At 41.1% G+C, this 16,724-nt stretch overlaps 1 protein-coding gene across 4 annotated transcripts in view; it reads right to left on the bottom strand.

Moving 5' to 3' along the window:
• CHST11 (carbohydrate sulfotransferase 11) overlaps window positions 1-16,724 on the bottom strand; it is a 309,692-nt gene that overhangs the window by 65,645 nt on the left and 227,323 nt on the right. For 2 of the 4 annotated variants that reach the window (XM_078146945.1, XM_078146943.1), the window contains exon 3: window positions 2,788-2,838. The exons of the other annotated variants lie outside the window; for them this stretch is intronic. In XM_078146945.1, the coding sequence (XP_078003071.1) occupies window positions 2,788-2,838 (51 nt within the window). The remainder of the gene's footprint in view (window positions 1-2,787; window positions 2,839-16,724) is intronic. 4 annotated transcript variants of the gene reach the window in all.

Genomic DNA, 16,724 nt, shown 5'->3' with positions numbered 1-16,724 from the left:
TTCACAGGGTGTTGTCTGTTCTGGGCAGAGCCCACTCTGGCCAGCTTTGGAAAAGCAAATGGCTCCAAATCCTGCCTTGATTATGCACATTAATCTTAACAGGCTCTTGGAAGGAGAGGACAGCAACCATTTGTTAAATCCCTGAGATGTGCTATCTCTTGGGCTAAGGCTGGGGATGGGCTAGAATAGGACTGGGCTTGTGACTTCATTGGTGAAGGACACTCTAGGTGAGGAAATACCCTTTGCACATGCAGGTTGGCACCTTCTCTGCCACTTTTTAGTGTTGGGAGAGTTGCCTACAGCATAGAGAGGTTAAATAATTTGCCCAGTATCACACAGCCAGCGTGGATCAGAGGCAGGATTTAAACCAGGTCATCTTGGTTTTAGGAAGGACAGCTCTCTACCCATTACTGATACACTCCCTCTCAAGGCTGGAGAACACAGTCAATCAACAAACATTTATTAAGTATATACTGCGTCAGGTACTGTGCAAAGAAAGAAATAAAACTCGGTCCCTGCCCTCAAGGAGCATATACTTTAGTGTGTTACAGGAGAGGGGAGGGAGAACAAAAAGAAAGATACAGCAAATGAAGAATGAGTAGAGAGGCAGAGAGACCTGGGCTAGTCACACAGGTAGTAAAAAGAAGAGCTAGGATGTGAAACCAGGTATTATAATTTCAAACTCTTTCCAGTCCTTTTCCCACAATGCCTCTCTAGTAGGGGCTCTTTTCCCCTAAGATCTTATTCTTATCTCTCTCTCTCTGTCTGTCTACCCATCTATCTACCTTTCTACCTATGTAGCCATCATCTATCTAACCATCCATCCATTCATTCATTTATCTACCCACCTATTTATTTATCTCTCTATTCATTTATATATCTAAACATCCATTTATCATCTATCTACACATTTATTCATCCATTCACTCATCTGTCTACCCACCTATATCTATAGATCTCTATATGTCTATATCCAATCATCCATCCATCCATCCATCCATCTATTTATCCTTTCATCTATCCACCCATTGATCTATCTATCCATCTATCCATTCATCCCTCTAAAATGCATTTATCATTTATCTATTTACCCATCTATCTAGCCATCTAGCTATCCATTCATCCATCTATCTACCCACCTATGTCTATCTATCTATAAACCCATCATCTATTTATCTATCCATCCAGTCATTTATTATCTCCCCTTTCTCCTGCCCCTGTTCTCAAATGAACCAAATAAATTCCTTACAACAAGTACAAAGAGTTGGGCACAATGAACTTCCCCATTAGCCATCTCCAAAAATATACATCTCATTCTACATTTTAAATCCATTCTAAGAGACAAAGACCTTCAAATACAGCAGGAGTTTGCCACCTTTTGAGGGCATGTTTCTTTTTTTTAATTTAAATTTAATTCTTAAAACATTTATGGAATAAAACAAACATTTCCATAATATAGTATAATAAAAGATAACTGCACATGAAACTACAAATCTATTATGTACAACTATTATTCCTTTTAAATATATAATAAAGTTATCGTGTAAATTTCTTTTTTTTTCCTTCTCTCCCCCTGCCCTACAGATGGCTACTATTAGACACAAATAAGTATAGATCTAGATATGTAAAATTATTCTATATATACTTCTAGTTATCAGTTTTCTCTCGATGCAGAGGTATGGGGTATGTTTCATGGAAATATGTATTTTGCCTGCCTGGTAAAGCCTATAGCTCTTCTCAGAATACTGTTTTTAAATGAATTAAATAACATATATAGAATTACAAAGGAAGCCAGTTATGTTGAAATATAATTATCAAAATATTTTTAGAACTGAAATTCCTAGACCTCAGTTTAAGAAGCCCAGCTTTACAGAGAGGTAGCTTGTTGTAATGGACAGAGAGCTGGCTTCAGGATCAGAAAGACCTGGGCTCCAGTCCAGCCTCTGACACAGGCTGCTTGTGTGACTCTGGGTACATCACTTCACCTCTCAGTTCCCCAGGGACCTCTCCAAGACTAGAAGTTTTAGAGCAGGTGTTTATCTACATGGCTAGAGAGAAATTTTCTCATTGAGAGTTCTCTATGACATCATAGGTTCAGACTTTTTAAATAAATAAAGCCTAATAAAACCCTTTAAACTTGGAAATTCTTTGACTCTTGTTATATGAGAGATTCAAGAGGTAACAGATCGAGTTTTAGTTGGAGGCATCAGGAAATGCTTCATGAACCTGTTGACATATGAGCTAGACACTGAAGAAGGGAATGACTTCAGCAGGGGACATAAATGTCAGGGAGAGAGAAGAAAAGCTGGGATGTAGACCAAAGACCCAACCAAATGACTGATGCATATGAAGGATTTTTTGAAAGCACTGAAGGATGGCATGGCGGAGGGCGGGCTTCCCCTCCAGAGAACCCCTTTCAGAAAACTCTTCGCTCCATGGCTGAATGTCTAACTCCCATTTTCAGTTTCTGAGTGTGAGGACATGACATCATAGAATTTCCTCTCACTCTGGCCAAGCATGGTTGGGTGTGAGTCTCTCTGAGAGCAGTTGCCCAGTTCAAAATGTTTCTCTCATTCTGGCTGGGCTGAGCCCTGACTTGGATTTGGCCCCAGGAAGGAGGACTGGAGTTTAAAAAAGGTCAAGGAACTTTGAAAGGGGCATATCAAGTTGAGAATAAGGGGGGGAAAAAACCTTGAGTGACAGGATGCTAAAATATTAAGAAATATTCTGATGGACCTTGAAGGAGACAATTTGGTACAGGGGAAATCTGCAGTTCCAACTTACTACCTGTGTGATCTTGAGCAAGTCACTTCCACTCTGGAGCCTCGGTCTCTTTGTCTGTAAAATGGAGGGTTGGATTAGATGAACTCTGAAGTACTTTCCCGGTCTAAATATACGGTCTTAGGAGCCCATGGTAGTGACTTCCCTTCTCTGGCCCTTAGTTTACCCATTTGTAAAATGGAAAGTTAGAAGACCTCTGAGGTTCCTTTTAGCTCAAAATCCACAATCCTGTGACCATGATGCCTTTACCTACCAAGATGTCATCTGTATATTCACCTTTATGCGAATTTCAAGAAGTAGAGGGGAAATATGCCTTTGGGTTAGATGGAATAAGGCACAGTGACTAGGAAAAGTCTACATTTTTCCCAAAAGAATCTTTATTTTTAGTAGCCTTTCTCTTTCTCCTCCTCCAACAAATTCAGATGCAGCCACTGCCTCAGACTGTCAGCTGAGTAAAAAGCTTACCTGGGGTCAGAAGACCAGGAATGATCCCAATCCCCTGTCTACCAGTCATAGGAAGTGGGTAAAAACTCTGAGTTAGAGGGGACCTGGAAGGATATCTATCTAGTCTAACCCTTTCATTCTCTAGATGAGGAAACTGAAGCCCAGAACAAAATGACTTGTCCAAGGTCAGAAATTAATTTCTCTGAGTCTCAATTCCCTTACCTATAAAATAAGGATGATAATCATTCCACTCCTTATCTGATAGGGTATTGTCAAGAAATTGCTTAATAGATTGTAAGGGCATCAATAATGATGATGATGATGATGGAAATGATGGTAATGGTAATAAATAATAGTAATAAAATAATTTGTAATAATAAAATCTAATAATAAATATAATAATAATAAATAAAATAAAAACCAATACTGTTGGGTCATAGGATCATACATTTTTAGAGCTAGAGGGGTCTTAGAGACCTCCCAGTCCAACCCCTTCATTTTACAGTTGAAGATATTGAGGCATAGAGAGGATAAAGGACTTATTCAGGGTCATTCAGGACACATGACCAACATTTCTAGATTAAGGCAAGTTAGCCTATAATCAAGGGCTAAGAGGTGGGATTCGGTGGTGTAATAGATGCTAGCTACCACAGGGGCTGGTCATGGACACGCCCAGCACTGAAACCCATCACATCCCACTCTCAGAGGTTCTTACAGGAAGGGTGGGAGAGTTAATTATGTGTTTGAAACATCTGTCTACAGGAACAACGGGCTTATCACATGTGTTTGTGAACACAGTTAAGTCCCAACTAAAATCCCATCTTTTAACAGGAAGGCTTTGCCAATCCCTCTTAATTCTAGTATTTTCCCTCTGTTAATTATTTCCCATTTATCCTGCATATAATTTGCTTTGTAGTTATTTGTTTGCACTGTCTCCCCCATTTGACTGTAAGCTCCTTGAGGGCAGGGACCATCTTTTGTCTCTTTTTGTATTCCCAGCACTTAGCACGGTGCCTGATACATAGTAGGTGCTTAATAAATGTTTATCGATGGACAAACAGCAACAAATTCAATCGTTCACCTTCAGGAACTCCAGCTAATCTGGTTCCTCGGGGCTAAGAAACAGAAGCAACCTCAAAGAAATGAAAGCTTGTGCATAGGATCGAAGAGTATGGAGTAAAAGGAAGAGCTGACCACCATTTTGATCTGAGCCTGCCCTCAAGTTCCTAAGCACCAGCCAAAACACCCCACTGACAGGAAAGGGCCAGCTCTCTGGGGAGATGGGTCTAGGACAAATATCAGTTTATTTCATTGAGCCTCAGTTTCCTCCTCTACAAAATGAGGAGGTTGGACAAGATGACCTCTGAGATCACTTCCAGCTCCTGATCCATAATCCTATGATCTGTCTGGGACTCAGTTTCCTCATCTGTAAAATGAAGGGGTTGGACAAGATAGTCTCAGTTTCCTCATCTGTCAAATGAGAGAGGTTTGCTACACAGACTGTAGAATTCTGTGATTATTTTTTTTTCTTATCTGGAAAAACAACCATCAATAATTGACCTGCTATTAATTTCTCTTAGGACTGGCTTAATTCCTTTAATACCTATGGGCCCATAATGACTTAGAATGTCATCACTAGGATTTGGCGAATGAGGACAATTGTCCAGAGCCTCTTCTTTGGGGTAGACTGCTTCCTATATGGAAGGCTGCTGGGCAGCGACCCAGAGAGCTGGCCCTGGGGGAGGAGGGGGTGACCACAGAGAGCCCCAGGAAAGCTCTAAGTCACATATGCTGCAATTCCCCAACTACCGCTGATACCAGGAGAAAAAGGAAGAGGCAGACTTGTACCCTTCTGCACATCACCTGTAGTCACTCGTTTCTCCCTCCACCCCTGCCCTTGTTCAGTCATTTCCAATAGTGTCCAATTCTTCCTGACCCCATTTGGGGTTTTCTTGGCAGAGATACTGGATTGGCTTGCCATTTCTTTCTCCAGCTTATTTTACAGATGAGGAAACTGAGGCAAATAGAGTTCAGTGACTTGCCCAGGGTCACACAGCTAGTAAGTATCTGAGGCCAGATTTGAGCTCAGGAAGATGAGTCTTCTTGACTCCAGACCTGGCACTCTACAATGGCACCACTTAGTTGCCCCCATTGCATCATCTAGCTCCCTCTAATGTCAGCTATTACCAATTTTTTTTCCTTTTTATCCAGTACCAAAGAGTTTTGATGATTTGTGCCTTGTAGTACAGTTTGAGATCTACTAATGGGACACCCACTAATGCCAGGCTCCTGTGAATAGAATGCTGGCCTTAGAGATACTAGCTGGGTGACCTTGGGCAAGTCACATAGCTTTACTAGCTTTCCTCATTGATAAAATGAAGGTTGGCCTCCATGACTTCTCAGGTCCCCACCTTGCTCTGAATCAATGAACCTGGAGATTCTTTATCCTTTGTTCCTCTGGACGGATCTTGTGATTCATTTTTCTGTGTCCATAAAGTAACTAACTCCATGGTAGTTTGATTTGTATGACACTCAATCGGTAAGTTAATTTAGGTAGTATCATCGTTTTTATTATACTGGCACAGAACTGTTATCATTATCGATTGTTTTTAGCTTTATTTAAACACACTCCTCTTAATTAATTCAGAGCAAACAGATGCAACAAAGTCTTAACACAGCTTATGATTTCTTACATCCCTCCTTCCCCCATTCCCTAATGCACATGGTTTCAAAACTCTCAGGATCAGTCTCAATTTTGTGTTTAGAAAAAGCCAATTTTCAAGTCAATCTGAGCAAACTCCCTGTATTTGCACTGTCCCTCCTGCCTCAGATGCTCACTAGCTGCTGACCTTGGGTAAATCATTTAACTTCCCTGTACCTCAGCTTTTTCATCTGTAAAAGGAGGGTGTTAGACTCTAAGGTCCCTCCCAGCTCTGTGTCTGTGCTTCCTAAAGGAGTCTGTTACTCAGATTCTTTTTCTCCTCATTCTTAACACCACTGCGGCTGTAAGACAGATGAGGCTTCCCAGATGCATATTAGTTGAAATTAATGCTAGCCATCTGGATGGATAAGATAACCAAATAGCCATAAAATCTGGGCATGTTCCAAAATAAGAAAAACATTGCTGTGGGTGCAGAGAAGAGAGGAAAAACAACTCATCCTTTGCAGAGATTGTTGGAGGCCTTCCAAAGAGATGTAATAGTTTACAAAAATTTCAAGTTAGTTTCACACTCTCTTTAGGGTACTGCTATGGGACTTTGTAGGCCTATGGGCACATTTGGGTAAGGGAAGAGGTTAAAAATGAATCCATTGGGTCAAGCCTTTGTTATTCAACCATCCTAAAAGAAAGGAGATGGGGAGAAGTGGGCAATGCTTGTGATTTGTGGAAGGGTCTTATTGGAAGAGGACATTCCTATCCAACGGTACCACACAGCCAAGGGATTTGGCACCAGGCTCTGCTCCCACATCCTTCTTCTTCCTCTTCCTCTTCCTCTTCCTCCCCCAACTCAGCTCTGACTCTTCTCTTGCCAGCAATTTACACTCTGAGTCATGCGTTAATCATGGGAAGGTCATTCCTCTGCCTCTCACCATTCTCCTTCTCCTCCTTATCCCTGGGACCTGGGAGGACTTCAGCCCTCTCCAAGTAGGGTTAAGAAGCAGGACATCTCTTCAGTGATTAAGCTATTTGGTATGACTGAAGCTGGAGGTTGATGGAACTGGGAGCCAGAGGTCAATGGCCAACTCTCGAGCCTTTTCCCCATCATCTCTGACTCGAGCTTGAAGCTAAGATTTAACAATCATGTTTTCCCCTTCAAAGTGGCACTTAACATAACCATCAAGAATGAACACCAAGTTTTAAGGCATGAATTAAAGTTTCCTAGAGATATGGGTCATGGTATTTTGTTACCAGCTAATAGTAATAATAACAATGATCTGAAGAACATTAGACAGAAAAGAATTAATGTCAAGATGGTCATTTGTTCCAAGGCTGTTTCCATCTGAGCTTCCAGAGAACAAGATGAAAAGACAGGGATAGAGACCTGGCATTTCATTTCACCGGAGGAAGGAAGTCCCTTCCCTGGAATGAAGAGTTTTAGAAAGTTGCTTTAAAGCACTGAGTGATCAAGTGATCTGCCCAAGGTCACACAGCCAGGATGTGAGAAGATGAGAATAAGGTAATGACAGTCAGTTAGCGGTCAATAAACAGTTAGTAAGTGCCTACCGGTAAGCACTGCACTAAGATTTACAAGGACAGCTAGGTGGCACACAAAGTGTCAGGCTTAGAGTCAGGAAGGCTCGTCGTCTTCCAGAGTTCAAATCTGGCCTCTGACATGTTTAGCTGTATGACCCCTGGCTAACTCACTTCACCCTGTTTGCCTCAGTTTCCTCATCTGTAAAATGAACCAGAGAAGGAAATGGAAAACCACTCCAGTATCTTTCCCAAGAAAACTCCAAATGGGGTCACAGCGAATGAGACACAACTGAACAACGACAACATAAAAACACCTACTTTGTGCCAGGCACTGTGCTAAACACTGGAGCCAAAGAAAAAAGCAAACAGAGTCCCTGCCCTTGAGGTTCTTACCTCTACAAAGCAAATGCAGGTCTTTTCTGGTACCCTAGACTCTGGTGGGCCCGTTACTGCAGCACCTGGGCAGTCTGAACCCTGAAGCTTGGCACAATCACCCGATTTACTGTAGACTATAATTTACTGCAGGCTGTAGATTTCAGTTTCTCCATCTGTAAAATGGGGACAAGGATCCTGGCTGTACTTACCTCAAAGTGTTGCTGGGAGACATACTATGTATAAAATGTTCTTTAATCATATATAAATATATATATATATATATGTATATATACATGTATATGTATGTATATATGAATAAGCACACACATACATCTATATATGTATGTATCTGTATATGTACGTATGGATGTCTGTATAATGCTTTATAGGTATTGGCTGTAACTATGGAGTTTAGAGCAGAAATGAGTCTTAGAGCTCATTTAATTTACCCAGTTCTTTCACAGGAAGAGAATGAGCCTCAGAAATGAGAAGTGACTTGCCCAAGGGCACCTAGGTCATAAGTGGGAGAGCTGGGATTCGAACTCAGAACTTCCTGACTTTAAATCTTTCACTTGATCTGAAAGGCTGGGTTGTCTCCAGAGGCAACTGGAACAATCTGTCAGTCCTCTGCCAAGGGCATCCCCGCCGTGTTTGTATTTGTGGGCTTCCAAAGAGAGAGAGAGAATGGATATGAAAATGTTTCCAAGGAGCAGAGCGGAATCAGAGAGGATTAATGGAGCTGCCTTCCCAGAGAGGCTGTGCCCCAGTCAGTATCATAGAAAGGAGCAGAGAGATAAATGTATGGAAAAGGGGCACGTAGGTAGCGCAGTGGATAGAGCAGCGGCCCTGGATTCAGGAGGACCTGTGTTCAAATCGGGCCTTAGACCCACACTTACCAGCTGTATGACCCTGGGCAAGTCACTTAACCCCATTGCCTAGCCAAAAAAAAAAAATCAAGCTGAATGCTAACAATTGTAATGACCTATCTTAGATCAGAAAAAGAGATGAGGAAGCAACTCCTTTCTTTTAATAGAGAGGGTGGGGAATGACAGGTACAGAATGTCACATACAAAGCCAGATGCAATAACTGCCCATCGGTTTTGTTAAAACACTTTACTTTGTTACAAGGAAGGAGTGATTCAAGAAACTGAGTGGGAGAGGGGGAGTTAAAGTCCAAGAATGTCTGTGATAAAAAATCAGAAGTAATCAATAAAGCTTTGAAAAAGAAAAAAAAAACAATGATTTTGGAAAACGAAATTGAGAAATGCGGGACTACTTCAAAATGTCTTCTGTTCTGTTCACAATCCAGTAATGAACTCTGGCTTCTCTCTTTATGATGCAGACCTGGCTCATGTAGGTTAGCTGTTGACAGACATTCTTTCATTCCTATGTCCCATTTTACTAATCATTAGCACTGGTGGATTTTATTGTATAAGGTGGACCTCGCCTGAATGTAATAAAATGACATTTCTTTTAAGAGTATGTTCTAATTGAGACTTTCTCCTGGTTTAGACAGACTGAATCTGTTAATGTGGACTATTTATCTAATGATTTTGGCCTTGGAGCATGACCCCCAGAGACCCTGAGGAGTCTGGAATGGGGGAGGGGAATTCTGGCCCATCAGCTTTGAGCTCTGTATTTCTCATCAGAGTCATAGATCATTTATTAAGATACTGAAAGAATCTTAGAAGTCATCTAGCTAAGAGAACTCTCCCTCATTACAAAGTAGGAAATCGAGGTCCACAGAATTTAAGAGATGGGCTCAGAGTCACACAGACCTAAGTTTATAGACTTTGAACCGGAAGAAACCTTAGATATCACCTACTTCAGTGCTCTCAGTTTATGGAAGAGGAAACTGAGGCACCAAAAAAGGGATTTGTCAGGTGGTCAAGTGGCAAAGCCAGGATTCAAATTCAGGTCTCCTGATTTTAAATTCAGCATGCTTTCTAATACATCACATCCAGGTTCTCTTTGCTAGAAGTATTAAAACAAACAAACAAAAAAAGATTCTCAAGCCGGCCCCAGGGCTAACTGTGTAGGTTTTTTTTAAAAAAAGAAACTTCAGTATGACATCAAGAAGAAATATAAGGTCACAGGATCATAGCCCTAGAGATGGAAAGAAGCTTAGTGGCTATAAAGTCCAACTTCCTGATTTTATAGAGGAGGAAACTGAGGAAGTTCAAGGTCATATTGGTGGTAAGAGGAAAAATATGAATTTGAAAAATCATAGAATTCTAGATTTAGAGCTGGAAGACCCTTCAGAAGCCATCTAGTCTGCCCTCTGCATCCCCTTCATTTTACGGATAAGGAAACTGAGGCTCAGAGAAAGGAAGTGACTTATACAAGGTCAAGCAAAGGATCATAGTTCATTTATATAACTTCATAAGCCATCTCCTCGGACCCTCTCATTTTATAGGTAAGGAAACTGAATCCCAGGGAGGGCACTACAGGCAATGAGCATCGGAGGTGAGATTTGAACCTAGGTTCTTAGGCTTTAAAACCATTACACTGTTATGTCACTTGAGAAGAGAACCTCTTTTCCCAAATCTATAAACAAGGAGATGATGACCTAGTTTTTTTTTTCTATTTTCCTTGGTAGGGGAGGAGTGGTAAGTGAATGGGGGAGGGGGAGAGTGGCCGTGATTGGGGTGGGGGGTATGGAAATATAACAGTCAACAGAGGTAGGATGGCTGAGGCTCAGCACACATAACAATGTTCTTTTAAACTTGATTGGGGGAGATTTTTATTCTCTGAAGTTGATCTTATCAGCTGCAAATCAGAGAATTCTTCAAAGAGAAGGCTTCCATCCCCAGCAGACCTGTGATGTGAAATCAGCGGTGTTGTCTGAAGTCCTTCCCATTAAAAAGAAAAAGGGGAGGCCAGGCTGGATTCACAGACATCTGGCAGAAGAGGTTGTTTTGGGGTGGAGATGAGAAGCCAGGGACTGTAGGGAGGTCAATCCCCTCCCTCTTCTCCTGACCAGGCATCAGGGACTTAGGGATTATCTGAGAGTTGCTCCTTGGCATCTCCCTCCTAATCCTGGTCAGTGGCATGTCTAGGGGCTGATTAAAATTTCCCATTGGGTGGATCTCTGTTTTCCTTGTGTCTGTGTTTATGTGTTACTCATATAGAGCTTGCTTTAAAAAGGAAAAAAAAAATGTTATGATTCTCTTTTCGGCCAAGGGTCAAAGTCAGCTTGGCTCACAACCCCCAATCTTCTGGCCACCTTGTGCCCAGCTCAGTTTTGGCTTTTGCAGCCACGCTTGGCTTCCACAATTTGGATGGAGCCCTATGTCTGTTGTCATGTCCCACTGGTAAAGGTTTCTCTTTTTGAGGGTTCCTGTTAACCTTAAACCTTCCTACTTAAACCAAAATTAACATGTGAGCTGAGGAGAAACATCTGGAAACAACATAAGGGTTGATCTCACACACATACACATACACACACAGCTGTAGTCCAGAAATGCTATCAAAGCAGTAGGTATGTACTGGAAAGACACTTGGTATAGTGGGAAGTATACTGTCTTTGGAATCAAAGGACTTGAGATCAGATCCCACTTAGGATACTTGCTCCCTGTGTAATCTTGGGCATTTCATGCCACAACCCAGGGCCTCAGTTGCCTCATAGATAAAATGGGGGCACGGCTGGAAATAATAATAACAGCAACATTTATAAAGTGCTTTAAGGTTTGTAAAGTACAAAGCACCCCCAGAGCCTGGCACAGCACCTGTTGACTACTGAGGACACAGATAGCCACCTCTGTCTGATTATTCAGGATCTCTCAGAAAATGCGCCCTTCTCTCTGCCAAGGAAGTTTCAGGCTGGGACCACGAAACACACACTGGATGAAAAGCAATTTTGTATTGATTGATTCAGTACTCATCTCCCATATGCTCAACTATATACAAGTGGGCCCCCTCATTAGATGGTAAGAGCACTGAAGACAGGGATCACTTTTGTGTTTTCTTTGTACCTTCAGCTATTAGTTAGGATAGTGTCTGGCACAGAGTAAGGACGGAGACATGGTTTGGAGCTGTGATTTTATTGGTGTAGGGAAAATCTGCCGATGGAGATTGGGATCTCCCTCTTTAAGTCAGAGAGTTGCCTTAAAGCTGTTTGTCTCAGTTTCCTCATCTGTAAAATGAGCTGAAGAAGAAAATGACAGACTACTAGCTGTGTGACCCTGGGCAAGTCACTGAACCCTGTTTGCCTCAGTTTCCTCAACTGTAAAATGAGCCGGAGAAAGAAGTGGCAAACCACTGCAGGATCTCTGTCAGGAAAACCCAAAATGGGGTCACGGAGAGTCGGACACAGCTGAAAATGACTGAACAGCAAGAGAGCTAACTACAGCACTGAGAAGCTGAGTATGGTGCCCAGCTACTATATGTCACAGCTGGAGTTGTGCCCTTCTTCCTCGCCTCTAGTCATCCTGCCAATAAATGCTTGACGATTGATGGATGGCCCACATCAAACACTTGTTAAGGGGTCATTTTTCCTCTCACGTCAAATTCTTCCTCTAGTACACTGATTACCCTGTCCGACCTTAGCTCCCATTCCCGTTATGAACTTTGAGAGGTTTAAACTTAATTCCTGCTGGAAACACCCCATTACCTGCCAGAGGCCGATCAAACACTCTTCCTCTTTGGAGCCTGTCACTCTCGATGGGGCCAATAATCCATCCTGCCTCATTTAATATAAATTCCCAGAGCTTTGGCAGCTGAATGGGGTCACACACAATACTGTACTATTGGGTATGTTAATCTCTATCCCCCTTCCCCAAGAGACTCCCACCTCTCACCTGGTCAGCTCAATAACCTCTTTGTTCCCAATGGAGTACGATTTTTCTCTAATAGGAACTAGAAGGGTTTTTTTTTCTTCTTTCTGTTCTGCTTTTTGTAACAGCTTTTGGGCTGCCCCTTCTGAAAGCTCAATCCCTCATTAGCACAAGAAGCCAGCCCCAAGCCAACACCCGGCTTTTTGTTTCGAGTTCCACGGGTATTAAAAATAAATAAAGCAATTGAGTGCGATTAGCATGGAGGAGAGACTTGAATGACAAGTTACAAGCTTCTGGAATGTTTCTTTCCCAGGCAAACAAGCAAGCAACGACTTCACTGGCCAGGCCCGCCTCAGAAGAAGCAGTGGGCAAGGAGGTGGGTTCGGGGGACACCACGCTCATGGGATCGTGAATTTAGAGATGAAAGGGATCTTAGAAGGCATCTGGGGGGATTGCCTTATTTCACAAATGAGGTCACAGATGCTCAGAGTTATGCATTTTATGAAGTGGAAAAGCCAAGATTTGAATTCAGCTCCTCTGATTCCAAAGCCAGTGTTCCACCATTTTGTGTGTGTGTATGTTCGTATGTGTGCACATGCATGCGTGCATGCATGTGTTAGGAGGAAGGGGAGGAGATATTATTTTAGGGAACATTTTATATGAAGTATGTATGCATACATATAATAACTAATATTTTAAAAGCACCACAAGTTTTATAAAGGACCTTACATGTGTTATCTCATTTGATTCTCCTACTTGGGAAGTAGGTGTTATTATTATCATCATTTTATAGATGGGGAAACTGAGGCAGAGAGCAGTCACATGGCTTGCTCAGGATCACATAGCTAGTAAGTGTCAGAGGCAGGATTTTAATTTAGGGCTTCCAAAGTCCATCCCTTTATCCACTGTTTCATCTACTATCCTCATACCTGTGTGTACAAGCATGACCATGCTGTGCTAAGATTTCTACTCCATAGCTGTGAATCATGGAACACTACAATCTCTGAACAATCCAAACTTTCCTCAAGGAACTCTGATTCTATATTGGGTGAATAACCCAATGAATAAATGAATGAATTACTGTCTATTATCATTATTTGTATAGGTATATCATTTTCCTCCTAGATTGTAAATTCCTTAGAGGGAAAGGAGAGAATGGATTATGTTTTATCTAAACTTTGTATCTCTTGCCAGCAATTGGAAAACACTATGAACACATTGGATACTTAATAAATGGTTATTAAATTGAAATATATACAATATACACAAATATATGATATATAAGAAATAGACAATTACATATTATATATAGAATATATTATATACTATATTATTTATGTAACAATATTTGTTTTGTATGTTATGTATTTATATCATTTTATATATTTTAAATGTTTATATAATATATTGTTATATTTATATGATATAATCTATATTATTTACCAATATTGTTTTATATGTTATATATTTACACATATTTATATATTTATATATCTTATGATACTATATACATATTGATTTTTCTTTTTTGCAGAAGAACTAACTGTATTAGATTCAATGATTTGGAATATTACTTGCCAGCTTCAGAGAACTTAGTTTACAAAGTATACTTCCTCCCACCACAATTCTCTGGGATAGGCAGTGGAAATATTATCATCTTCTGTTTTTCAGATAAGGAAATGGAGGCTCAGAGAGGTTAGCAGATTTCCCAAGGTCACAGAGCTCAAGGTCAGAGATGGGATTCAAACCTAGACCTTCTGACTCCAGCCAAAATTCTTTCCCCTGCCCTCCATTGCCTTTCTCATGTGTACCTACTGCTCTGGTGGGACATCCTACCATACAGCTCTTAAAATGACCCTTACCTGGGGCTACCCTAGTGATAAAGAAAGTTGGGTTACTGTTTAGGATTTTCTACTTACTAATAGGAGTAGAAAGGAAAGGAATAAGAAAAAATTAAAAATACAAGATCACAGCAAAAGGCAAGAGATTAAAATGTCCCCTTGGGGAAGAGCAAATAGGTCATTGTATCTAGAAGGAAGAATACGTGGCCAAGTCTGAAGAAGACAGGTCAGAGCTAGTCCATGAAAGGCTTGTATTTTATTCTAGAGGCAAGAGGGAGCTCCTGGAGCTTCTTGAAGAGAGGAATGACACGGTCAGAGCTCTACTTTGTACATAGGTCACTTTGTACACCCAGCACAGTACAACACACTCATCAGGTGCCTAGCAAAGGTTTTCTTGATAGAACTGAAACAAGTCAGTAATTGATAGGCTGCAGGGGGGAGAAGGGATAAGGCAGAGTCAAGGATGTTTCCAAGGTTCTGAAACTGGTTGACTGGAAGGACAGTGGTTTAGGGAGAAATAAAATGAGTTCCATTTTGGATACATTCTTGTTTATGATCGTTGGGCCAGCTAGGTAGAGATGTTGGCATAGTGGACAGAGTAATGGGCCTGGAGTCAGGAAGATTCATCTTCCTGAGTTCAAATCTGGCTTCTGACACTTACTAGCTGTGTGACCTTGGGCAAGTCACTGAACCCTGTTTGCCTCAGTTTCCTCATCTGTAAAATGAGCTGGAGAAGGAAATGGCAAACTGCTCCAGTATCTTTGCCAAGAAAACCCCAAATGGAGGTTTTTATAGATGGGGAAGAGGGAGGTCAGACAGAACTGACAAATGACTGAACAAGGTGGAGGTGGTTAGCAAGCAGCTGGAGATGAGGGCCTGGTTCTTAGGAGAGAAATGAAAACCTAAATAGGATTCATGCAGTGGATGACAATGATGGAAAGTGAAGTAGAAGAACAAATTCGGGCAATAAGTCAAATGGAGAAAAGACTAGGAAACAATGCTGGTGAAAGTGAAGGACTTGGAGGCTGTATCAGAGAGAAGAAACCTCAGAATTACTGAGTTCCTGGAGAATATGAGCAAAAGAGCCTGATCTATTTTTCAGGAAACTGTTCAAAAACATCTCCCAGAATTATAAATAACAAATGACAATCTGGAAATCAAAGGGATCCACAGAATATCAACAAAGAGCAACTTCCAAGGTCCATCATTGGCAAACTGTAAGAACGTAATGACAAATTTAACAAATCTTTCAAGCCTCCCAAAAGAAAAAGAGAGATCACATTTTCACTTGGATTTTTTCTACAAAAAAAGCTTCAGGAATTTGGAAAATGAGAAATATAAAATTTATAAATACATATCCTATGATCAATTTCCAAGTAAATCTAAACTTTCTGTTTGAAAGGGAAAGACTAATGAAAAGGACACAAGAATTCCTGGAGAACCCCCCCAACCACCACTGTAAAATAAACCTTAGAATCAAGATTGTAAAACACTCTGAAGCACTGAGTACTTAGAAAATCAGATAGGAGTCAACTGTGATTAACTGGTGTTTATCTTAATTGAAAAGCCTCCACAGGGTAATAAAAATAATCAGAGTATTGTAATGGCTAATTTACTGGATGCTATGATAATTTATATCACAGGGTGGGGGGAGAGTGGGCAGCAATAGAAGGGCAGAAAGATATATGGCAATATGATTTCAGTGGTATTTCAGATAAACACAGAAAAACAGTAAAGGTAGCCAGAGGAGGGAGAGGCTAAGGGCTCCACCAAGTGTCTTATCTATGACAAAGGGATGGAGGCTTCATTGAGTCTTACAAATACTTACAGAGCTAATAGGCATATAGGAAAACAGACTGAGAGCTGATATCCTACAGAGGCAATCTAGTCTAATGCTCTTATTCTACAAGTAAGGAAATTGAGGCTAGGATCATACTGATAGTAAGTATCAGAAGCAGGATTTGAACCAGGACTTACCAGTTCATACTACAGCACTCTATTCAATGTATCATGCTGCCTCTCTAATAGTATACAACAGAAAATTCTTTTTTTTTTTTTTTTAGAGTTCTACCATTATGTTTGGGGCAGCTAGGTGGCACCATAGTGCACAGAGTGCCCGACTTGTAGTCAGGAAGATTTATCTTCCCAAGTTCAAATCTGGCCCCAAACACTTACTAGCTGTGTAACTCTGGGCAAGTCACAACCCCGTTTGCCTCAATTTCCTCATCTGTAAAATGAGCTAGAAAGGGAAATGGCAAAGCACTCCAGTATCTTTGCCAAGAAAGCTTCAAATGGGGTCACAGAGAGTAGGACATG

Source organism: Phascolarctos cinereus, unplaced genomic scaffold (assembly GCF_003287225.1).
Source record: "Phascolarctos cinereus isolate Bilbo 61053 unplaced genomic scaffold, phaCin_HiC Scaffold_1;HRSCAF=81, whole genome shotgun sequence".
NCBI classification, from domain to species: Eukaryota; Metazoa; Chordata; class Mammalia; order Diprotodontia; family Phascolarctidae; genus Phascolarctos; species Phascolarctos cinereus.
Note: the sequence above shows the minus strand (reverse complement) of the source record. Positions and strands in the feature narration are given on the sequence as shown.